The following is a 25,407-nucleotide window of genomic DNA, read 5'->3' on the forward strand; positions in this document are numbered from 1 at the left end:
GAAGAATGTGACAAAGTTTTCAGTCACAAATCACACCTTGAAAGACAAAAGAAGAAGAGGAGGCGTTCCCCTTGTTTTTGAGAATGCCCTACTGTGTAAGTGGTAGGTTGTTTTTTTTTTTTTTTTTTTTTTTTTTTTTTTTTTTTTTTTTTTTTGAGACGGAGTCTCGCTGTGCCGCCAAGGCTGGAGTGCAGTGGCCGGATCTCAGCTCACTGCAAGCTCCGCCTCCCGGGTTCACGCCATTCTCCTGCCTCAGCCTCCCAAGTAGCTGGGACTACAGGCGCCCGCCACCTCGCCCGGCTAGTTTTTTGTATTTTTAGTAGAGACGGGGTTTCACCATGTTAGCCAGGATGGTCTCGATCTCCTGAGCTCGTGATCCGCCCATCTCGGCCTCCCAAAGTGCTGGGATTACAGGCTTGAGCCACCGCGCCCGGCTGTTTTTTTTTTTTTTAAAGACAGAATCTCACCTGAGTAAGCCTCTGCACCTGGCCATATTTATTATTGTTATTATTTTTTTGTTTTTGAGATGGAGTTTCACTCGTTGCCCAGGCTGGAGTGCAATGGCGCAATCTCGGCTCACCACAACCTCTGTCTCCTGGGCTCAAGCAATTCTCCTGCCTCAGTCTCCCAAGTAACTCGACTACAGGCACGTGCCACCATGCCTGGATAATTTCTGTATTTATAGTAGAGATGGGGTTTCTCCATATTGGTCAGGCTGGTCTTGAACTCTCAACCTCAGGCCATGTGCCTGCCTCGGCCTTCCGAAACGCTGGGTTTACAGGCTTAAGCCACAGCGCCTGGCCTGAAGTGGTATTTTTTAGAAAGTAACTGAACTTTTTTTAAGTTTAATGATCCAGGGATGTATTTCAGAAGGACTTGGGAGCTCTCTTTGAAAGGCAAACAAGGGAGATAGTACCTGTATCTCAGTAGGAAATTAAATAATTCAAACGTCAAGTATTTCACGTTAAAAGCTACGGACCTTTAAATAATTCTGAGCCTTGAGATGAAGGTGGTCATGCAACCAAAGTCCAATGGCATGCAGGGGCAACTTTTTTTTTTTTTCTTTTTGAAACGGAGTTTCGCCCTGTCGCCCAGGCTGGAGTGCGGTGGCGCCATCTCGGCTCACTACAAGCTCCGCCCCCAGGGTTCACGCCATTCTCCTGCCTCAGCCTCCCCAGTAACTGGGACTATAGGCACCTGCCACCACGCCTGGCTACTTTTTTTTGTATTTTTAGTAGAGACAGGGTTCCCCATGTTAGCCAGGATGGTTTCAATCTCCTGACCTCGTGATCCACCCACCTCAGCCTCCCAAAGTGCTGGGATTACAGGCGTGAGCCATCGCACCCGGCCGCAGGCGAAACTTTTAAGAGTTTTCCTGGCCAGGTGCGGTGGCTCAAGCCTGTAATCCCAGCATTTTCGCAGGCGGAGGCGGGCAGATCACTTGAAAAACCAGCCTGGCCAGCTTGATGAAACCCCGTCTCTAGTAAACATACAAAGCCATTACAAGGCGTGGTGGAGCGCGCCTATATTCTCAGCTACTTGGGAGCCTGAGGCAGGAGAACTGCTTAACAAGGGAGGTGGAGGTGGCAGTGAGCCGAGATCATGCCCCTGCACCCCAGACTGGGCGACAGAGCAAGACTCCATACCGGAAAAAAAAAAAAAGGTATACAATTCAGTTTCCTAATATCAATTTTAAAAAAAGTTTTGGCCAGGCAAGGAGGCTCAAGCCTGGAATCTCAGCACTTTGGGAGGCCGAGGCTGGTGGTTCAAGAGGTCAGGAGCTTGAGACCAGCTTGGCCAATATGGTGAAATCCCATCTCTACTAAAAATACAAAAATTAGCTGGGCATGGTGGCACGTGCCTGTAGTCCCAGCTACTTGGGAGGCTGAGGCAGAAGAATCGCTTGAACCCGGGAGATGGAACTTGCAGTGAACGGAGATTGCACCACTGTACTCCAGCCTGGGTGACAGAGCGAGACTGTCTCAAAAAAAAAAAAAAAGTTTTCCTGTAAATAATTAGGAAGACTAAGCAGCCCCAGAGACAAGACCTCCTGGCATCATTGTCCCTTCTGGAGTGATAAAGTAACCTTCCTTTAAGTGTATTAATCCATCACCAATCAAGTTGCTACAACCTATGCACTGGTCTTGAATGGAAAATGTGGTGATTCTGCTAAAGCTTCTCTGTCTTTCCCTCTGTGTGTGTGAAACGTTAACGTCTCTACTTGGGAACACGGACCCCCTTCATTTGGAGTTGAGGTTTCCAGGTGGCTATCCTCAAGCTTTGTGTTCACATAAACTCTATACTTAACCATGTATTCTAAATGTTATTATTTATTGCTGACATCAGTTTCTGTCGGATTGTAGGGGCCTCACCAGAGAGGGCACCTGTCGCTATGTTGTAATATCACACTTGCCAAAACGACATGGATTAGCATTTTCCCCCCTTCCTCTGCATGAAGCTCATTAGCTGACACAGATGGTCACCTCCATTACCAAGTAGAGCCACAATGAACTATGTAGGACCAAGGGTGTTGTCAAGCCCTCTTTCCTGAGGACTGATGAGTGTTTATCTTGAAAACATGTACTTAGGCCAGGCACGGTGGCTCACGCCTGTCATCCCAGCACTTTGGGAGGCCGAGGTGGGTGGGTCATGAGGTCAGGAGTTTGAGACCAGCCTGACCAAGAAGGTGAAACGCTGTCTCTACTGAAAATACAAAAATTAGCCCAGCATGGTAGCAGGTGCCTGTAATCCCAGCTACTCGGGAGGCTGAGACAGGAGAATTGCTTGAACCCAGGAGGCGGAGGTTGCAGTAAACCGAGATCACGCCACTGCACTCCAGCCTGGGTAACAGTGAGACTCTTGTCTCCAGAAAAAGAAAAAAGAAAACATGTACCTAAAGGGTTGTACGGAACAGTGAAGTTTCTTTCTCTGTTTTCAACCTCTCAGCTGTTGGTCTCTATTTCCCATCACATCCAGGTCTAAGGCTCTTTATTAATAAAATGGTTTTTCTTTCTTTCTCTTTTTTCATAGTGAAGATGATTTTTCATCTGGGGAAGATTTTTTTAGTTTTCTATTGTATTTTCTCAACATTTAAAAAGCAAAGTAAAGAGTATTTCTTGGGCCCAGCATGGTGATTCATACGTGTAATCCCAGCACTTCGGAAGGCCGAGGTGAGGAGAGAAGCTATTTCTCTTACTGTCTCCTGTTTCTGAAGAGGAGGAGGAAGTAAAAGTTGAAAAACAGGAATGAAGTCAGTGGCAAGACCAGCCGGTGCCACTGATGACCAGACCTGAGGTTAAAAGATTAACCCCAACTCTAACCACATGTGCTCTCAATCTAACACGACCCTTTCACGTGGAACCACTTAGAGCTGTAAGCCCTTAAAAGGGCCAGGAACTCTTTCTTTCTTTCTTTTTTTTTTTTTTGAGACGGAGTCTCACTCTGCCGCCCAGGCTGAAGTGCAGTGGCCGGCTCTCAGCTCACTGCAAGCTCCGCCTCCCGGGTTCACACCATTCTCCTGCCTCAGCCTCCCGAGTAGCTGGGACTACAGGCGCCTGCCTCGTCGCCCGGCTAGTTTTTTGTATTTTTTTAAATTTATTTTTATTATACTTCAAGTTCTAGGGCACATGTGCATAATGTGCAGGTTTGTTACATATGTATACTTGTGCCATGTTGGTGTGCTGCACCCATCAACTCATCAGCACCCATCAATTCATCATATCATGTATAACTCCCCAATGCAATCCCTCCCCCCTCCCCTCCCCCCTCCCCTCCCCCCTCCCCATGATAGGCTCCAATGTGTGATGTTCCCCTTCCCGAGTCCAAGTGATCTCATTGTTCAATTCCCACCTATAAGTGAGAACATGCGGTGTTTGGTTTTCTCTTCTTGTGATAGTTTGCTAAGAGTGATGGTTTCCAGCTGCATCCATGTTCCTACAAAGGATGCAAACTCATCCTTTTTTATGGCTGCATAGTATTCCATGGTGTATATGTGCCACATTTTCTTAATCCAGTCTGTCACAGATGGACATTTGGGTTGATTCCAAGTCTTTGCTATTGTGAATAGTGCCGCAATAAACATACGTGTGCATGTGTCTTTGTAGTAGAATAATTTATAATCCTTTGGGTATATACCCAGTAGTGGGATGGCTGGGTCATATGGTACATCTAGTTCTAGATCCTTGAGGAATCGCCATACTGTTTTCCATAATGGTTAAACTAGTTTACAATCCCACCAACAGTGTAAAAGTGTTGCTATTTCTCCACATCCTCTCCAACACCTGTTGTTTCCTGATTTTTTAATGATTGCCATTCTAACTGGTGTGAGATGGTATCTCATTGTGGTTTTGATTTGCATTTCTCTGATGGTGAGTGATGATGAGCATTTTTTCATGTGTCTGTTGGCTGTATGAATGTCTTCTTTTGAGAAATGTCTGTTCATATCCTTTGCCCACTTTTTGATGGGGTTGTTTGTTTTTTTCTTGTATATTTGTTTAAGTTCTTTGTAGATTCTGGATATTACCCCTTGGTCAGATGAGTAGATTGCAAAAATTTTCTCCCATTCTGTAGGTTGCCTGTTCACTCTGATGGTAGTTTCTTTTGCTGTGCAGAAGCTCTTTAGTTTAATTAGATCCCATGTGTCAATTTTTGCTTTTGCTGCCGTTGCTTTTGGTGTTTTAGACATGAAGTCCTTGCCCATGCCTATGTCCTGAATGGTACTACCTAGATTTTCTTCTAGGGTTTTTATGGTATTAGGTCTAACATTTAAGTCTCTAATCCATCTTGAATTAATCTTCGTATAAGGAGTAAGGAAAGGATCCAGTTTCAGCTTTCTACTTATGGCTAGCCAATTTTCCTAGCACCATTTATTAAATAGGGAATCCTTTCCCCATTTCTTGTTTCTCTCAGGTTTGTCAAAGATCAGATGGCTGTAGATGTGTGGTATTATTTCTGAGGACTCTGTTCTGTTCCATTGGTCTATATCTCTGTTTTGGTACCAGTACCATGCTGTTTTGGTTACTGTAGCCTTGTAGTATAGTTTGAAGTCAGGTAGCGTGACTCCTCCAGCCTTGTCCTTTTGACTTAGGATTGTCTTGGCAATGCAGGCTCTTTTTTGGTTCCATATGAACTTTAAAGCAGTTTTTTCCAATTCTGTGAAGAAACTCATTGGTAGCTTGATGGGGATGGCATTGAATCTGTAAATAACCTTGGGCAGTATGGCCATTTTCACGATATTGATTCATCCCTGGGATGCAAGGCTGGTTCAACATTCACAAATCAATAAACGTAATCCAGCATATAAACAGAACCAAAGACAAGAACCACATGATTATCTCAATAGATGCAGAAAAGGCTTTTGACAAAATTCAACAGCCCTTCATGCTAAAAACGCTCAGTAAATTCGGTACTGATGGAACGTACCTCAAAATAATAAGAGCTATTTATGACAAACCCACAGCTAATATCATACTGAATGGGCAAAAACTGGAAAAATTCCCTTTGAAAACTGGCACAAGACAGGGATGCCCTCTCTCACCACTCCTATTCAACATAGTGTTGGAAGTTCTGGCTAGGGCAATCAGGCAAGAGAAAGAAATCAAGGGTATTCAGTTAGGAAAAGAAGAAGTCAAATTGTCCCTGTTTGCAGATGACATGATTGTATATTTAGAAAACCCCATTGTCTCAGCCCAGAATCTCCTTAAGCTGATAAGCAACTTCAGCAAAGTCTCAGGATACAAAATTAATGTGCAAAAATCACAAGCATTCTTATACACCAGTAACAGACAGAGAGCCAAATCATGAATGAACTTCCATTCACAATTGCTTCAAAGAGAATAAAATACCTAGGAATCCGACTTACAAGGGATGTCAAGGACCTCTTCAAGGAGAACTACAAACCACTGCTCAGTGAAATAAAAGAGGACACAAACAAATGGAAGAACATACCATGCTCATGGATAGGAAGAATCAATATCGTTTTTTGTATTTTTTAATAGAGACGGGGTTTCACCGTATTAGCCAGGATGGTCTCGATCTCCTGACCTCGTGATCCGCCCATCTCGGCCTCCCAAAGTGCTGGGATTACAGACTTGAGCCACCGCGCCCAGCCAGGAACTCTTTCTTTGGGGAGCTTGGCTCTTAAGACGTAAGTCTGCTGACGCTCCCGGTCAAATGAAAACCTCTTCCTTCTTTAATCCGGTGTCTGAGGAGTTTTGTCTGCTGATCCTCCTGCTACATTTCTTGGTTCCCTGACTGGGAAGCGAGGTGATTAACGAGGCAGCCCCTTAGGCCGCTCAGGCCTGCCCTGTAGAACATCCGTGTGGGGGACTCGGGCCAGCTTGAGCAATGCGGATCCTGAGCATGCTCCCGGGTAGGCAGTTGCCCCAGTAAAAAGCCTGTCGGAGCGGTGCACAGCAGGTCCCCGCAGAGGATCAACCCAGGGGCTGAGCACTGGGAAGGAACTGGCACTTTAAGTCTGGAACTCTGAAACTTAGTAACACTGGTCTTTGGAACTTGTCCCCTCCATTTGAGTGGAAGTGTGGCCTGATCACCCACAGTGTGCCTGTACCAGCACCTTGGTTTTTGACTTGACTTGAATTGCTTGATATTTTGGATTTGGTTTTGACCTGGCTTGGATTTCTGGATACACTGATTTTGGTTTTGATTCTAATTTGGTGTAAACTGAAAAAGTGCGTGTGTGCCCTTTTTACCCGTTCTTTGTTCTGTGGTGTGCGTGTGCTGTTAGTGTGTTTTGTCTTGAGGAAACATGGGTCAGACACAAAGTAAGCCCACTCTGCTGGAAACTGTTGAAAAATTTTAAGAAGGGATTTAGTGGAGACTATGGGGTTGCTGTGACACCAAGAAAACTTAGAACTTTGTGTGAAATAGATTGGCCAACATTAGAAGTGGGTTGGCCATCAGAAGGAAGCCTAGACAGGTCCCTTGTTTCTAAGGTATAGCACAAGGTAACTGGTAAGTCAGGACCCTCAGACCAGTTCCCATACATAGACACTTGGTTACAGCTGGTGCTAGACCCCTCACAGTGGCTAAGAGGACAGGCAGCAGCAGTGCTAGTAGCAAAGGGACAGATAGTCATGGAAAGATCCCGCTCCACCCGCCGAGGGAAATCAACTCCTGAAGTTCTGTTTGTCCCAATACCAGAAGACCCATTGCAGGAGATGGCACCAGTGATCCCAGAGGTGCTTTCCCCTTACCAGGGAGAAACACTCCCCACTCTTGAGCCCACAGTGCTTGCATCTCCACAAGACAAACGTATCCCTAGGCCACCCAGAGTAGACAAGAGATGATGTGAAGCCTCGGGAGAAACCCCTCCCTTGGCAGCTGGACCAAAACTGGGATACAAATGCCCCTGAGAGAGCAGCGGTGTACTGGGATAGATGAGGATGGGCACATGGTGGAGAGGCGTGTTTTGTGTACCAGCCCTTCACCTCTGTCCACCTTCTCAACTGGAAAAACAATACTTCGTCCTATACGGAAAAGTCACAAGCTCTACCTGTTCTGCTCCAAACTATTATCCAGACCCATAACCCCACTCAGGCTGACGCTACCTCATCAGGAAGAACACGCTCACGTTCCTCTCTAACACAGATGAAAGGCGGAGAGAGCTCCAAGCAGCGACTAAGTGGCTGGAGGAACAGGCACCGGCTGGTTACCAAAACCCCCAAGAGTATGTAAGGACCCAGTTCCCAGGAACCGACCCCCGGTGGGACCCAAATGAGAGAGGACATGCAAAGGCTGAACCCACACAGGGCAGCTCTCCTGGAAGGATTAAAGAGGGGAGCCCGGAAGGCCACAAACATTAACAAGGCCTCTGAGGTCATCCAGGGAAAAGAAGAAAGTCCAGCACAATTCTACCAGAGGCTGTGTGAGGTCTATTGTATGTCTACTCCCTTCCATCCCGGTAGCCCTGAAAATCAGCGCATGATTAACATGGCTTTAGTCAAAGCGCAGAAAAGATTAGAAGAAAACTGTAGAAACAGGCCGGGTTTGCAGGGATGAATATGTCACAGTTATTAGAAATAGTTAACCAGGTGTTTGTAAACAGGGAAGCAGTAAGCCATAAGGAAAACAGCAAAGAGAATGAACTTTGGGCCCGGCGAAACGCTGACCTGTTAGCTGCAGCAATCAGAGGGTCCCCCCAAAGAGGCAAGGGAAGGGGGACCCCATGAAAGAGACTCAGCCTGGCTGTCAGAGCTTGCAGCATAACCAGTGTGCTTATTGTAAAGAAATAGGACATTGGAAGAACAGATGCCCTCAGCTAAAAGGAAAACAAGGTGACTCAGAGCAGGAGGCCCCAGACAAGGAGGAAGGGGCCCTGCTCAACCTGGCAGAAGGGTTATTGGACTGAGGGGGACTGGCTGGGGGGTATAACGGGGAAGAGAGAATTTAACAGGGAGAGCTCAGGAGGTGCAGAGATGGGAGAAGAGGTGGAAATAGATGGAGATTGAGGACGATCTAAAGATTGGGGAGAAGGAGCAGCAAGAGGTTAAATAAGTTGTGGATGGAACCCAGCTAATTTTTGTATCTTTAGTAGAGACAGGGTTTCAGCATGTTGGCCAGGCTGATCTTAAACTCCTGACTTCAGGTGATCCACTCACCTTGACCTCCCAAAGTGCTGGGAAAACAGGTGTGAGCCATCACACCTGACCACCCATGTATTCTTGATTGAAAGAATTTGCTTATGTCTTAGTTCAACAGCGGACCCTCTTTCCCTGTTTTCTTTCCTTTCCTTTTCTTTTTTTGAGATGCAGTTTTGTTCTTGTTGCCCAGGCTGAAGTGCAATGCTGGGATCTTGGCTCACTGCAACCTCAACCTCCTGGGTTCAAGCGATTCTCCTGCCTCAGCCTTGCTGAGTAGCTGGGATTACAGCCGTGCGCCACCACGCCTGGATAATTTTTGTATTTTTAGTAGAGACGGGGTTCCTACATGTAGACCAAGCTGGTCTCCAACTCCTGACCTCAGGGGATCCGCCCACCTCGGCCTCCCTGTTTTCAAGGTCAGTAGTTGTGTGTTTACACTGCTGCATTTGGTAAATGTTACTGTACTTTTCTCGTAAGGAAAAATTAAATGTTAGGAATTAATGGCATCAGAACCTTGCAAAAGAAGTTTCTTTAGCCCAGGCATGTGAAAGACACTTCTCTAATTCTCAAGGATGGGGTGATAAAGACCAACCCTCCCAATTAGCCCTTCTAGGCCCCATGTAAGAATTCAGGCACATCTCACTCATCTCAGACCTTCTCAGGGTAACTCTGTGAAAATGTTTTCACTGTGAGGATAGCACAGCTAAATCCAAAGCAGGTCATTCGGTCCCTGGCAGGGAACCCTCCACCGGCTTCCCGGGTTCCCCAGGACAAAAGTCCAGCTCTTCACTGTGGCTCCACAGCCCTGTGTCCAGGGCCCCTGCCAGTGTCCAGCCTCTGCCTGGGAGCTTGCCCGCATCTCCTGACTCCCTCTGCCCCAGTCACATTTGCTTTTCTCTTTTCCCAGACTCCAAAACCCTTCCTGTCTCAGGTCATTGTCCTGCCCTTACCCTATGTCCCTTGGCAGCTCGTTTATGATGCTGTTCCTGCCCCTTTCTCCTCCTTCAGGTCTAGGCTGAGAGATGTCTCCTATGCCCTCCCACTGCCATCTGAAGTTCCCTGTGCCTGTCAGTCTCTATCACATTACTCAGGTTTATTATCTGTGTCAATCACATCAGAAACTAGGACTTAAAAAAAAAAAAAAAAGGTCTCACTCTGTCCTCCAGGCTGTCAGTGCAGTCTCGTGATCTTGGCTCACTGCAACCTCTGTCTCCTGGGTTCAAGTGATTCTTGTGCCTCAACCTCCCAAGTAGCTGAGATTACAGGTGTGTGCCTCCATACCCGCCTAATTTTTGTATTTGTATTTTATTTTAGAGTCTTACTCTGTTACTCAAGCTGGAGTGCAGTGGTGTAATCTCGGCTCACTGCAACCTTCACATCCCAGGTTCAAGTGATCCTCCAACCTCAGCCTTCTGAGTAGCTGGGATTATAGATGCCCACCAAGCCGAGCTACTTTTGTATTTTTAGTAGAGAGGAGGTTTCACCACATTGGCCAGGATGGTTTTGAACTCCTGACCTCAGGTGATCCACCCACCTCGGCCTTCCAGAGTGCTAGTATTACAGGCTTGAGCCATTGCACCTGGCCCAATTTTTGTATTTTTAGTAGACACAGGATTTCACCATGTTGGCCAGGCTGGTCTCAAACTTCTTAGTTCAAGTGATGCTTCCACTTCAGCTTCCTAAGTAGCTGGGATGACAGACACACAGACGTGCACCACCATACCTGGCTACGTATTTGTATTTTTGGTAGCGATGGGGTTTCACCATGTTGCCCAGGCCGGTCTCAAACTTCTGGGCTCAAGCAGTGTACCCACCTTGGTCTCCCAGAGTGCTGGGATGACAGGCGTGGGCCACCACATTCAGCCTCTGCATGGGGTTTGGTCAGGGCTAGGTCTGTGCTCTGAAGGGGAGCTTATTCCAACCCAGCTCCCCACTGCTGCAGCGTGTGTGGGGGCTTCTCCAGAAGGGGAGTGGGAGTTTCCTATACGGGTTTATCATCCCTGGTGTGGTGGGCAGCGGGGGGACCATACTTCCTCAGACTGAGGTGTCCTTTGTATGTGTGGTTATGTTACAGGGAGGGGATGTGTTGATTCTGAGCAATAAACAGCATATTTTTAACATCCAGGATTGACTTCTAAACACTCTTGGCACGTGAGGAAGAAACCTGGAAGAGGAAGAGGAAAGTGAAGGAGTCAGGGATGGCTCTTCCTCAGGTGAGATGATATTCTCGATGGATTGTTCTGTCTCCTTCCTTTCAGAAATGATGGGCCTTGGAGTTGGGAATCTTCTCTGAGCCTGAAGTGTCCTGCCTGACAGGTTTGCTCACACTCACCCGTGCCTTCCCTCAGTCCCTCTCATCTCGCTTAGATTCCATCTCTCATGACCCAGTGACATGAACTTGGGAAGAGGTGGCACAGGGCATGGGCCTGGGAAGGGCTCACACCAGACATGGATGGAGACGGGGTGAGGGTCCCGTGGTGTGAGTGCTGTTGGGCAGCAGGGATTGTTCAGGGGCCACATCTGGATGCACTGTCAGCTCTCTGTAGACAAGGATTAGAGCAGCTGTCAGTGGAAGTCACGTATTAATGTGCAGAGAAAACATGGTAAATTCTAGAAAAGAAGACCAATAAGGGGAAATGTTTTCTGCCTGATTTTAAACTACATTTTTAGGTAATTGAGTGAGTCTGACCAACATGGAGAAACCCTGTCTCTAGTAAAAATACAAAATTAGCCAGGCATGGTGGCATGTGCGTGCAATCACAGCTACTCAGGAGGCTGAGACAGAAGAATCACTTGAAATCGAGAGGCAGAGGTTGCAGTGACCTGAGATTGCACCATTGCACTCCAGCCCAGGCAACAAGAGCAAAACTCTGTCTTAAATAAATAAATAAATAAAATGGAAATGAATGATACATGAATGATTCCATCATCATGTTAAGAATATGGAATCAACATAAATAATAGCAGGGGATTCATTAAACTATTCATAGCACATTACGCTTATGAAGACAGTGGTGTTACTATGCAGAGACTTGTGAAACAGGCTTTTGGTAAAAATGGTTATACTTTTTCTCAAATATGGGAGCAGTACTTATTTTTTTTTAATTCTACAGGATAAAGCCATGTTCTCTTTCCACCTGTCACTATTTTTGTTATTTGTTTCTGAAACAGAGTCTTGCTCTGTCACCCAGGCTGGAGTGCAGTGGCATGATCTTGGCTTACTGCAACCTCTGCTTCCTGGGTTCAAACGATTCTCCATCCTCCAGGCCAGGCAGTTGAAAGGTGATTGCTTCCTCTAGGAAGGGGCGTTTCCTGTTTTCTTAGATCTGACAAGATTCCCCCCCGCCCCCCAACTGCCAAAATATCCTTTTCCAGCAAGATGAGATTCCTCTTCAGTTAAACAAAACTTGCTACTTTTTGTATATTTAAAACCTATATATGTGTATATATGTATACACACATGTATGTGTGTATATATACATGTATATATGTGTATGTGTGTATATAGATATATACACCCCCACACATATATACATACACATACATATATACACACACGTATGTATATATTTTGAAAATCTTTTATGGTTTGAAAATCTGGGACACATGACAACCCTTTGTATTAACATTTAGTTTTTTGTGAGTCTGTGTAGGTTTTGTTATGTAGCAGGACGAGCTGCAGACAAAACCTTTGAGACACCGAGCTGTAGAAGGAAGGGCTTTATTCAGCTGGGAGCTTCGGCAAGCTACTGCCTTAAAATCTGAGCTCTCCGAGTGCACAATTTCTGTCCCTTTTAAGGGTTCACAACACTAAAGATTTCACATGAAAGGGTCGTGATTGAGCAGTCTAGGGGATAGTGACGGGTTTCATTCACTGTGTGGTCCGAGTGAAACAGAACAGAGCAGGGAGTTTCATAATGTTCTTCTATACAAGGTAGTTGATTTTTAACTACTAGGTTTAGGCCAGGCAGGCCCAGGCCTGGTTTTGGGCCTGCTGCCGGGCCGCCTGTCTGGTTTCACTTCCTTGTTTTTTTTCTTAAAACAGGTACTGAGTATAAAACAAACAGGTACTGAGTATAAAGAGGTCTCTCTCTTCCCTCAGTTATTTTGTGAACATTTACAAAATGGATTTTGTACTTTGAGTAATTTTGTTTTCATGTATTTTATTTTGAGACGGGGTCTCACTTTGTTGTCTAGGCTGGAGTGCCCTGGCATGATCGTAGCTCACTACAACCTCCACCCTCAGGGTCAAGCCATCCTCCCATCTCAGCCTTCCAAGTAATTGGAACCACAGGTGCCTGCCATCACACCTGGCTAATTTTTTATTTTTTTTGAGACGGAGTTTCTGTTGCCCAGGCTGGAGAGCAGTGACGTGATCTGGGATCACTGCAACCTCTGCCTCCTGGGATCAAGCCATTCTCCTGCCTCAGCCTCCCATGTAGCTGGGATTACAGGCATGTGTCACTGTGTCTGACTGATCTTTCACTGTGGGCATTGTCATCCGTGAAGACATCACTCGTGCTCGGTCTCATCTAGATACTGAATGTCAGTTGGTGTGTCCACACAAGTTTCAAACATTTCTATAACAGAAACTCTGCATTGATTTTTTAATTTATTTCTTGTATTTTTTACAAACATAAGAAATTCATACTGACTAGGTGTCTTGACCTCTTCAAAAAGTATAATAAAGACATCATGTGAGGCCAGGTACGGTGGCTCATGCCTGTAATCCCAGCACTTTGGGAGGCTGAGGCAGGCAGATCACAAGGTCAGGAGATCAAGACCATCCTGGCTAACACAGTGAAAACCTGCCTCTACTAAAAATACAAAACAATTAGCAGGGCATGGTGGAGGGCGCCAGTAGTCCCAGCTACTTGGGAGGCTGAGGGAGGAGAATGGCGTGAACCCGGGAGGTGGAGCTTGCAGTGAGCCGAGATCACGCCACTGCACTCCAGCCTGGGTGGCAGAGTGGGACTCCATCTCAAAAACAAAATAAAAAGAAAAGAAAAAAAAAGACATCATGTGGTGAAAAATCCCTTACTTGGATTTGTCAGAACATTCACTACAATTAAATCCACACTTTTCTCCTCTCTCCTCTTCTCATTTTCTGTAAAGATAAGAACTCCTCCCAGAACCATTTGGTTAAAATATGTTTTCATTTCAGGGTCTATTGACATTCAGGGATGTGGCCATAGAATTCTCTCAGGAGGAGTGGAAATGCCTGGACCCTGCTCAGAGGACTTTATACAGAGACGTGATGCTGGAGAATTATAAGAACCTGGTCTTCCTGGGTGAGGATAACTTCCCTCCTGGGGATGTGTCCTGTGTATCTTTACATTTTCTCTTGTTTCTCTTGGGTGCCGCATCCTTGCTTGACTAAAATGGAAGCCATATTGATTTTGGAATGAAAAGCTTCATGATGTAGCATCTGGACTTTCACTGTCCCCTTTGTTTAGACGTTCTGCATTCTTCATGATAGCTCAATGGGGGCTTCAGGATTAAAGTAGGCATAAAACTTTATGGCAGGCTGGGCATGGTGGCTCATGTCTGTCATCTCGGCATCTTGGGAGACTGAGGCGTGTGGATCACTTTAGATCAGGAGTTCGAGAGCAGCCTGGCAAATATGGAGAAACTCAGTCTCTACTAAAAATACAAAACAATTAGCAGGGCGTGGTGGAGGGCGCCAGTAGTCCCAGCTACTTGGGAGGCTGAGGGAGGAGAATGGCGTGAACCCGGGAGGTGGAGCTTGCAGTGAGCCGAGATCACGCCACTGCACTCCAGCCTGGGTGGCAGAGTGGGACTCCATCTCAAAAACAAAATAAAAAGAAAAGAAAAAAAAAGACATCATGTGGTGAAAAATCCCTTACTTGGATTTGTCAGAACATTCACTACAATTAAATCCACACTTTTCCCCTCTCTCCTCTTCTCATTTTCTGTAAAGATAAGAACTCCTCCCAGAACCATTTGGTTAAAATATGTTTTCATTTCAGGGTCTATTGACATTCAGGGATGTGGCCATAGAATTCTCTCAGGAGGAGTGGAAATGCCTGGACCCTGCTCAGAGGACTTTATACAGAGACGTGATGCTGGAGAATTATAGAACCTGGTCTTCCTGGGTGAGGATAACTTCCCTCCTGGGGATGTGTCCTGTGTATCTTTACATTTTCTCTTGTTTCTCTTGGGTGCCGCATCCTTGCTTGACTAAAATGGAAGCCATATTGATTTTGGAATGAAAAGCTTCATGATGTAGCATCTGGACTTTCACTGTCCCCTTTGTTTAGACGTTCTGCATTCTTCATGATAACTCAATGGGGGCTTCAGGATTAAAGTAGGCATAAAACTTTATGGCAGGCTGGGCATGGTGGCTCATGTCTGTCATCTCGGCATCTTGGGAGACTGAGGCGTGTGGATCACTTTAGATCAGGAGTTCGAGAGCAGCCTGGCAAATATGGAGAAACTCAGTCTCTACTAAAAATACAAAAATTAGCCGGACGTATTGGTGCAAACCTGTAATCCCAGCTCCTAGAAGGCTGAGGAAAGAGAATAACTCAAACCTAGGAGGCGAAGGTTCTAGTGAGCTGACAACACACCACTGCACTCCAGCCTGGGTTACAGAGCAAGACTCTGTCTCAAAAAACAAAAACAAAACCTTTTGGCCGACTTTAAACATCTCCAGTTCCCTGTTTGCTTCTCCTGTGCTTTCAATTCAGTAGTTCTTGGAAGAGAGCTCCATGTCCACATATTACATATTACAAGGCTCCCTCAGCATTCAGAAGGAGGCAGTCAGTGGAGCAATTAGTGAAATATTTTGCTAGATTCATCTATAATGTCTTCCTTCCTACAGAAATGTAGGGCTGGGACTCTAGAAAAGCTCCAGCACATCATGGTCCTTTCTTTTTATAAACAAGAGTCTCTTTCTGACCTGCTGTCTCCATGTTGGAGCAAGGGAAAGAGCCTGGACTGTGGAGAGTGAAGTGAACATAGCAAAAAAATCCAGCTGGGTGGGAATGTATTACAGGTGTAAAGGCAGGTAAGAGCTCAGATGGGCAGAGTGGAAGCTCCACCTTCCAATAGTGTGTGGAGAAACTCTGCAAGTGGGAGAATTCTTTTTTTTTTTTTTTTTTTGAGACAGAGTCTCGCTCTGTCACCCAAACTGGAGTGCAGTGGCCGGATCTCAGCTCACTGCAAGCTCCGCCTTTCGGGTTCACGCCATTCTCCTGCCTCAGCCTCCCGAGTAGCTGGGACTATAGGCGCCCACCACCTTGCCTGGCTAGTTTTTTGTATTTTTTAGTAGAGACGGGGTTTCACCGGGTTAGCCAGGATGGTCTCGATCTCCTGACCTTGTGATCCGCCCGTCTCAGCCTCCCAAAGTGCTGGGATTACAGGCTTGAGCCACCGCGCCCGGCCAAGTGGGAGAATTCTGTGGGAAAAGAAAAGTTTAAATCCTGAGATCTTTGAAAGGACGTCTTTCTTTGCCCCTGCTTATCTCTCCGCTCTTTCTTATGACAGAGTCTCACTCTGTCGCCCAGTCTACAGTGCAGTGGTGTAATCTTGGCTAACCACAGCCTCTGCCTTTCGGGCTCACAGGATTCTTGTGCCCCAGCTTTCTAGGTAGTGGGACTGCAGGCGCTCACCACCATGCCCAGCTAACTTTGTGTTTTTAGTAGAGATGGGGTTTCACCATGTTGGCCAGGCTGGTCTCAAACTCCTGATCTCAAGTGATTCACCTGTGTCGGCTTCCCAAAGGGCTGCGATTACAGGCGTGAGCTGCCATACCCAACCATTGTTATTATTTTAAGTAGTTTTGTCTTTTAGTTCTTAATAAACATGTAAGTGGTTGAAGCATGATTCCAGGGTGAATATAACAACCACGTTAGTGTCCATTCCTTTCAGTATGCAGAAGTGAAGTGTGTTGTATAGATATTTGGGCCAAGGTTACTGTTGCAGGTATGTTAAACATTTTAAACTTATAGTATAATAATGAAACTTAAAATTTCTGTAACCTGGTCGAGTGCAGTGGCTCATGCCTCTAATCCCAGCACTTTGAGAGGCTGAGGTGGGTGGATCACCTGAGGTAAGTTTATAACCTGCCTGGTTAACATGGTGAAGCTTCATCTGTACTATAATTACAAAATATAGCCAGGCACAGTGGTGGGCAGCTGTAATTCCAACTACTCAGGAGGCTGATCCAGGAGAGTCACTTGAACCTGGGAGGTAGAGGTTGCAGTGAACCAGGATCGCACCATTGCACTCCAGCCTGAGCCTCCGCCTCAAAAAAAAAAAAAAAAAAATCCATAATCTGCAAAAACTACTTCTTCTCCAAGAGAACTTTTTTATTTGTCAGAATTATTTCTGTGTATATTGCATTTTTATTAACACATATTTACAGTGTTTTTTCATGACTTTGAATTTTAAATAATATGAAAAAAAAGTTTAGTTATGAAGAAAAGGTACACATATGCCAGTTTCTGTATCTGCCCTTTTGTTAATTTATGTATTTATGAGACATAGTTTTGCTGTCATCACTTAGGCTGAAATTCAATGCTGTGATCTCGGCTCACTACAACCTCCATCTCCGGGTTCAAGCAATTCTCCCTCAGCCTCCCGACTACCTGGGATTACAGGCATGAGTCACCACGCCAAGCTAATTTTGTATTTTTAGTAGAGACAGGGTTTCTCCTTGTAGGTTAGGGTGGTCTTGAACTCCTGACCTCAGGTGATCTGCCTGGCTCATCCTTCCAAAGTGCTGGGATTACAGGCATGAACCACCATGCCCGGCCTATGTGTTTTTTTATTTACCTTTACTGGAAAACTTTGTATGTGCTTGTGGTTGCAGTTACTGTTTAGCCTTCTTTCTTTTTTTTTTTTTTTTTTTTTGAGACAGTCTCAGCCTGTCACCCAGGCTAAAGTGCAGTGGTGTGATCTTGACTCACTGCAACCTCCAACTCCCAGTTTCAAGCGATTCTCCTGCCTCAGCCTCCCAAGTAGCTGGGACTACAGGTGACTGCCAACACACTGGGCTAATTTTTTGTGTTTTTTAGTACAGATGGGGATTCAGCTTGTTAGCCAGGATTGTCTCAACCTCCTGACCACGTGATCCTCCCGCCTCAGCCTCCCAAAATGCTGGGATTACTGGCATGAGCCACCGTGCCCAGCCTGCCTCAGTGTTTTTAAAACATGGTATTACTGGCTGGGCCCGGTGGCTCACACTTGTAATCCCAGCACTTTGGGAGGTCGAGCGGGGCAGATCAGTAGGTCAAGAGATGGACACCATCCTGGCTACCACGGTGAAACCCCATCTCTACTAAAAATACAAAAAATTAGCCAGGTGTGGTGGCAGGTGCCTGTAGTCCCAGCTAATCTGGAGGCCGAGGCAGGAGAATGACATGAACCTGGGAGGCGTTGGAGCTTGCAGTGAGCCAAGATCCCGCCACTGCACTCCAGCCTGGGCGACAGAGCGAGACTCCATCTCAAAAAATAAAAATAAAGGCCAGGCGCAATGGCTCACGCCTGTAATCCCAGCACTTTGGGAGGCTGAGGCGGGTAGGTCATGGGGTCAGGAGATCGAGACCATCCTGGCTAACACGGTGAAACCCCGTCTCTACTAAAAATACAAAAAAATTAGCCAGGCGTGGTGGCCGGCGCCTGTAGTCCCAGCTGCCTGGGAGGCTTTTGGTGTTGTATTTACACATTTCAGTATTATATACCATCTGTACTTAATTGGAAACCTATTGGTGTTTATATTTTGTAGCTATCTCTTCCAAATGCAGGATGAAGACCTTCTCGTCAATAGGGCAAGGCAATACAGAAGTGATCCACACAGGGACATTGCAAAGACACGCAAGTCATCACATTGGAGATATTTGCTTCCAGGAAATTGGGAAAGATATTCATGACTTTGTGTTTCAGTGGCAAGAAAATGAAACAAATGGCCATGAAGCATCCATGACAGAAATAAAAAGGTTGACAGGTAGTACAGACCAATATGATCAAAGGCTTGCTGGAAACAAGCCTATTGAAGATCAGCTTGGATCAAGCTTTCATTCACATCTGCAGGAACTGCACATATCTCAGCCCAAAGGGAAAACTGATAATCAAGTTGAGAAGTCTATCAACAATGCCTCCTCAGTTCCAACAGCCCAAAGAATTTCTTGTAGGCCCAAAACCCATGTTTCTAATAACTATGGGAATAATTTCTCCCATTCTTCATTACTCACACAAAACCAGGATGTACACATGAAAGTAAACTCTTTCCAATGTAATGAGAATGGCAAATCCTTTAATTGTAGCTCACTCTTTAAAAAACATCAGATAATCCATTTAGAAGAGAAACAATATAAATGTGATGTATGTGGCAAGATCTTTAATCAGAGGCAATACCTTGCACGCCATTGTAGATATCACACTGGAGAGAAACCTTACAAGTGTAATAAATGTGGTAAGTTTTTTAATAAAGAAGCACATTTTGCATGTCATTATAGACTTCATATTGGAGAAAAATCTTACAAGTGTAATGAGTGTGGTAAGAGGTTTGGTGACAATTCAGCCCTCTTAGTTCACAAGACAATTCATACTGGAGAGAAACCTTACAAGTGTAATGAATGTGGCAAGGTTTTTAATCAACAATCAAACCTTGCACGGCATCATAGGCTTCATACTGGAGAGAAACCTTACAAATGTAAAGAATGTGACAAAGTTTTCAGTCGCAAATCACACCTTGAAAGACATAGGAGAATTCACACTGGAGAGAAACCATACAAATGTAAGCTTTGTGACAAGGCTTTCAGACATGATTCACACCTGTCACAACATACTGTAATTCACACTGGAGAGAAATCTTACAAGTGTAATGACTGTGGCAAGATGTTCAGTGACAATTCAGCCCTCTTAGTTCATAAGACAATTCATACTGGAGAGAAACCTTACAAGTGTAATGAATGTGGCAAGGTTTTTAATCAACAATCAAACCTTGCACGGCATCATAGGCTTCATACTGGAGAGAAACCTTACAAATGTAAAGAATGTGACAAAGTTTTCAGTCGCAAATCACACCTTGAAAGACATAGGAGAATTCACACTGGAGAGAAACCATACAAATGTAAGCTTTGTGACAAGGCTTTCAGACGTGATTCACACCTGTCACAACATACTGTAATTCACACTGGAGAGAAACCTTACAAGTGTAATGAGTGTGGCAAGACCTTCGTTCAAAATTCATCTCTTGTAATGCATAAGGTCATTCATACTGGAGAGAAACGTTACAAGTGTAATGAATGTGGCAAAAGTTTTAATCACAAATCAAGTCTTGCATATCATCATAGACTTCATACTGGAGAGAAACCTTACAAGTGTAATGAATGTGGCAAGGTTTTTAGGACACAGTCACAACTTGCATGTCATCATAGACTTCATACTGGAGAGAAGCCTTACAAATGTGAAGAATGTGACAAAGTTTTCAATTTCAAATCACGCCTTGAAATACATAGGAGAGTTCATACTGGAGAGAAACCATACAAATGCAGGGTTTGTGACAAGGCTTTTGGGAGTGATTCATACCTTGCACAACATCAGAGAGTTCATACTGGAGAGAAACCTTACAAGTGTAAGGTTTGTGACAAGGCTTTCAGGTGTTATTCACACCTGGCACAACATACTAGAATTCATACTGGAGAGAAACCTTACAAGTGTAATGAGTGTGGCAAAGCCTTTAGTGCGCAGTCAACACTTATTCACCATCAGGCAATCCATGGCGTAGGGAAACTTTACTAAAGTAATGATTGTCACAAAGTCTTCAGTAATACTGCAACCATTGTAAATCATTGGAGAATCCATAATGAAGAGAGATCTTACAAGTGTAGTAAATGTGGCAAATTCTTCAGACATCATCCATAAACTGCAGTTCATCAGCGAACTCATACTGGAGAGGAACCTTACAAATGTCATGATTGAGGCAAGGTCTTCAGTCAAGCTTCATCCTATGCAAAACATAGGAGAATTCATACAAGAGAGAAACCTCACAAGTGTGATGATTGTGGCAAACGCTTTACTTCACGTTCACACCTCATTAGACATCAGGGAATCCATAATGGACAGAAATCTTACAAATGTCATCAGTGTGGCAATGTCTTCAGTCTGAGGTCACTTGTTGCAAAATATCAGAAAATTTATTTTTGAGATAATAGTTCCAAATGCAATGAGTATAGTAAACCATCAAGCTTTAATTGCATTAGAGTCAATTCAGCATTGACTCGAGTTTGAGCTGACTTAACGTTGAGTTCAAGCATTAATTGACATTAAACTGTTTATGTTAAGAGGATTAGGCTGAGTGTGGTGGCTCTCACCTGTAATGCCAGGACTTTGGGAGGCCAAAGTGGGTAGATCTCTTAAGGTCAGGAGTTTGAGACTAGTGTGGCCAACAGATGTGAGCCACTTTTCCAGCCTGTTTTTTGTTTCTTTTTTTTTTTTTTTTTTTTTTTTTGAGACGGAGTCTTGCTCTGCCACCCAGACTGGAGTGCAGTGGCCGGATCTCAGCTCACTGCAAGCTCCGCCTCCCGGGTTTACGCCATTCTCCTGCCTCAGCCTCCCGAGTAGCTGGGACTACAGGCGCCCGCCTCGTCGCCCGGCTAGTTTTTTGTATTTTTAAGTAGAGACGGGGTTTCACCGTATTAGCCAGGATGGTCTCGATCTCCTGACCTCGTGATTCGCCCGTCTCGGCCTCCCAAAGTGCTGGGATTACAGGCTTGAGCCACCGCGCCCGGCCTGTTTTTTGTTTAACAAAAACTGATAGGGATTTTTTGTGTGTGTGAGCAATAAAGCATTTTAATCACCTGGGTGCAGGTGGGCTGAGTCCAAAAAGAGAATCAGTGAAGAGAGATGGGGTGGAGCCATTTTGTAAGATTTGGGTAGGTGGAAAATTATAATCAAAGGGGGTTGTTCTCTGGCTGGCAGGGGGTGGGGGTCACAAGGTGCTCAGTGGAGGAGCTTTTGAGCCAGGGTGAGCCAGGAGAAGGAATTTCACAAGGTAATGTTACCAGTTAAGGCAGGAACAGGCCATTTTCACTTTTGTGGTGCAATGTCAACTGATAGGCATTTTTATGGGTATTGTGTTAAATCGAAATCACATTGGGTTATATAATTATTTAGCAATATTAATTTTTCAGAACTATCATATGGGTTGTAGCTCTATGTTTTTAATTATTTTGATCAAAAATTTTTTTTTTTTTTTTGAGACGGAGCCTCGCTCTATTGCCCAGGCTGGAGTGCAGTGGCCGGATCTCAGCTCACTGCAAGCTCCGCCTCCCGGGTTTACGCCATTCTCCTGCCTCAGCCTCCCGAGTAGCTGGGACTACAGGTGCCCACCATCTCGCCCAGCTAGTTTTTTGTAGTTTTTAGTAGAGACGGGGTTTCACCGTGTTAGCCAGGATGGTCTCGATCTCCTGACCTCGTGATCCGCCCATCTCGGCCTCCCAAAGTGCTGGGATTACAGGCTTGAGCCACCGTGCCTGGCCTTGATCAACATTTGTAGATTTCAAGGTACAAACCTTGGCTTTGTAGGTTTATTTGTATTTCTTTAAGTTCTCTAGCAAATGGAAGTGTTTAAATTTTTTTAAAATTGCTTATTGTTAATGTATAGAAATTCAAGTAATTTTTGGCGCTGATATTGTATTGTGCAAATCCACTGAATTTATTTAGTAGTTCCAGTAATATTTTGGTTGACTCATTGTAATTTTCTACACAGAATATCATGTCATCTACAAACAAATATAAATGTCTTTCTTTCTGATTTTGATGAGTTTTATTTCTTTTGCTATTTAATTGCTCTGGCTAAGAGAGACAGTTTGTGTGTGTGTGTGTGTGTGTGTGTGTGTGTTGTGTGTTTGTGTGTTTTTTGAGACCCAGTCTTGCTGTCGCCCAGGCTGGAGTGCAGTGGCACGATCTTGGCTCACTGCAAGCTCCACCTCCCAGGTTCATGCCATTCTCCTGCCTCAGCCTCCCGAGTAGCTGGGACTACAGGCGCCTGCCACCACACTGGGCTAATTTTTTGTTTTTTTAGTAGAGACAGGGTTTCACCGTGTTAGCCAGAGTGGGGCAGACAGTATTTATTGAATAGAAGGGGTGACAGCATTCTTGACTTATGTGAGATCCTATAGGAAAAGCATTCCATTTTCTGTGCTTGGTTATTTCCATTGTTGAGGTAGATTGCCTTCTCTATCTATTTTGTTTAGGATTTCTATGATGACTGGATGTTGGATTTTGTGAATTGCTTTTTCTCCATCTACTGAGGTGATGTGGTTTTCATCTTTCTTTTTTTTTTTTTTTTTTTTGTTGAGACGGAGTCTCGCTGTGTCGCCCAGGCTGGAGTGCAGTGGCCGGATCTCAGCTCACTGCAAGCTCCGCCTCCCGGGTTTACGCCATTCTCTCGCCTCAGCCTCCGAGTAGCTGGGACTACAGGCGCCCGCCACCTCGCCCGGCTAATTTTTGTATTTTTTTTAGTAGAGACGGGGTTTCACCGTGTTAGCCAGGATGGTCTCGATCTCCTGACCTCGTGATCCGCCCGTCTCGGCCTCCCAAAGTGCTGGGATTACAGGCTTGAGCCACCGCGCCCGGCCGGTTTTCATCTTTCATTCTCTTCAAGTGGTATATCACATTAATTTGCTTGAATATGTTGAACCATCCTTGCATCCCAGAAGTAAGTGGCACTTGCATGTCTACAATCCTTTTATATATCCTTTTGAATACACTTTTCTAGTACAAGGGGTCTTCAAGAAGCTCATGGAAAAATACGTATTATGAGAAAATTGTGCATGAATTTCACACTTTTTGGACCAAAATAAATGGGTACAAAGCTGTTATAGCTTGTCTGAACAGGCTGTAGTTTGAGGCACTCAGGATAAGACATGAATTTGAAAAGAGACTCTATCAAAGCAATATCAATTCTTCTAAACGTGAAATAAGAAGAAACATCAAATTTACAATGAGACCAGGTGCAGTGGCTCAGGCCTGTAATCCCAGAACTTTCAGAGGCTGAGACAGGTGGGTCACGTAAGCCCGGGTATTCAAGACCAGCCTGGGCAATGATGAAGCGAGATACTATCTCAAAAAAAAGGAATAGTTGTGGGAAATTTTAGGTAGAGAAATAATATCATTGATGCTTTATGAATAGGTTATAGGGACAATGCCCCAAAAAAAACAGTTGGTAAATGGATAACTCATTTTGAATTGGGACAAGACAGTGTTGAAGGTGATGTAAGGAGCAGCAGGCAGACCATCCACATCAGTTTCACAGAAAAAAAATAATCTTGTTCATGCCGCAATGAAGAGGACTGACAGCAGAAACAATAGGAGTTTGAGAACAGTCTGGTTAACATGGTGAAATCCTGTCTCTACTAAAAATATAAAAATATGCTGGCATTGTAGCAGGACAAGCCGCAGACAAAACCTCTCAGACACCAAGATGTAGAAGGAAGGACTTTATTCAGCTGGGCGCATCGGCAAGCTGCCTCAAAAGCCGAGCTCCCCGAGTACACAATTTCTGTCCTTTTTAAGGGCTCACAGCACTAAAGATTTCACATGAAAGTGTCGTGATGGGCCGGCCGTGGTGGCTCACATCTGTAATCCCAGCACTTTGGGAGGATGAGGCGAGCGGATCACAAGGTCAGGAGATCAAGACCATCTTGGCTAACACGGTGAAACCCCGTCTCTACTAAAACTACAAAAAATTAGCTGGGTGTGGCAGCGTGCACTTGTAGTCCCAGCTACTTGGGAAGCTGAGGCAGGAGAATGGCATGAACCTGGGAGGCGGAGCTAGCAGTGAGCCAAGATTGCACCACTGCACTCCAGCCTGGGAGAGAGAGCAAAAAAAAAAGAAAGTGTTGTGATTGATTGGGCAAGCAGGGGGTACGTGATAGGGGCCGCATGCACCGGTGGTCAGAGAGAAACGGAACAGGGCAGGGAGTTTCACAGTGTTCTTCTATACAATGTCAGCAGTCTATGAATAACATCGGTTTCTAAGTTATGAGTTGATTTTTAACTATTGGCTTTAGGCCAGGCAGGCCCAGGCCTGGTTTTGGGCCTGGCGCCTGGCTGCCTGTCTTTGGTTTTACTTCCTTGTTTTTTTCTTAAAACAGGTACTGAGTATAAAACAATATACAACAATATGAGAGGGTCTCATGGAGTCTAGCTCTGTCACCCGGGCTGGAGTGCAGTGGCCACATCTCAGCTCACTGCAAGCTCCACCTCCCAGGTTTACTCCATTCTCCTGCCTCAGCCTGCCGAGTAGCTGGGACTACAGGCGCCCGCCACCTCCCCCGGCTAGCTTTTTCTATTTTTTAGTAGAGACGAGGTTTCACCGTGTTAGCCAGGATGGTCTCGAACTCCTGACCTCGTGATCCGCCCGTCTCGGCCTCCCAAAGTGCTGGGATTACAGGCTTGAGCCACCACGCCCGGCCGATGGCGGCCGCTTCTAATCACAGCTCCATGGGAGGCTGAGGCCAGAGAATCCCCATGAACTCAGGGTCAGAAGTTGCAGTAAACCAAGGTGGCGCCATTGCACTCTAGCCAGGGCAGGAGCGGAACTTTGTCACACACACAAAAAAAGTCAAGCCCCTTCTCTTTCCTTTCTCCACCATCGTGGTGTGTACTTAACTCCACTTCTCACCAGATCTTCTCACAACACTTCCAGGATTAAGCGATTCCTGGCCAAGAAACAAAAGCAAAATTGCTCCATTTCCCAGTGGTTTCAGATGAAAACTGGTAAGAAAATCAGGTACAACTCCGACAGGAGACATCGGAGAAGAACCAAGCTGGG

At 45.2% G+C, this 25,407-nt stretch overlaps 3 protein-coding genes across 8 annotated transcripts in view; all 3 read left to right on the forward strand.

Annotated features, from left to right (window-relative positions):
• The window catches only part of LOC117093629 (zinc finger protein 468), a 170,675-nt gene that overhangs the window by 84,029 nt on the left and 61,239 nt on the right, over nt 1-25,407 (forward strand). The window contains exon 1 of one of the 6 annotated variants that reach the window (XM_033229043.1): nt 15,612-15,630. The exons of the other annotated variants lie outside the window; for them this stretch is intronic. The gene's annotated coding sequence lies outside the window, so the exon portion shown is untranslated. Of the gene's footprint in view, nt 1-15,611; nt 15,631-25,407 lie in introns of those variants that run through there. 6 annotated transcript variants of the gene reach the window in all.
• LOC117093598 (zinc finger protein 845) overlaps nt 1-25,407 on the forward strand; it is a 146,678-nt gene that overhangs the window by 18,603 nt on the left and 102,668 nt on the right. The window lies entirely within an intron of this gene.
• On the forward strand, nt 10,746-20,731 carry ZNF888 (zinc finger protein 888). Its single transcript, XM_033228967.1, has 3 exons — nt 10,746-10,813; nt 13,765-13,891; nt 18,352-20,731. Exons 1-3 carry the CDS (start codon nt 10,799-10,801, stop codon nt 20,367-20,369), a joined length of 2,160 nt encoding a protein of 719 aa, XP_033084858.1. The 5' UTR covers nt 10,746-10,798; the 3' UTR covers nt 20,370-20,731.

Source organism: Trachypithecus francoisi, unplaced genomic scaffold, assembly GCF_009764315.1.
Source record: "Trachypithecus francoisi isolate TF-2019V2 unplaced genomic scaffold, Tfra_2.0 Lachesis_group12, whole genome shotgun sequence".
NCBI lineage: Eukaryota > Metazoa > Chordata > Mammalia > Primates > Cercopithecidae > Trachypithecus > Trachypithecus francoisi.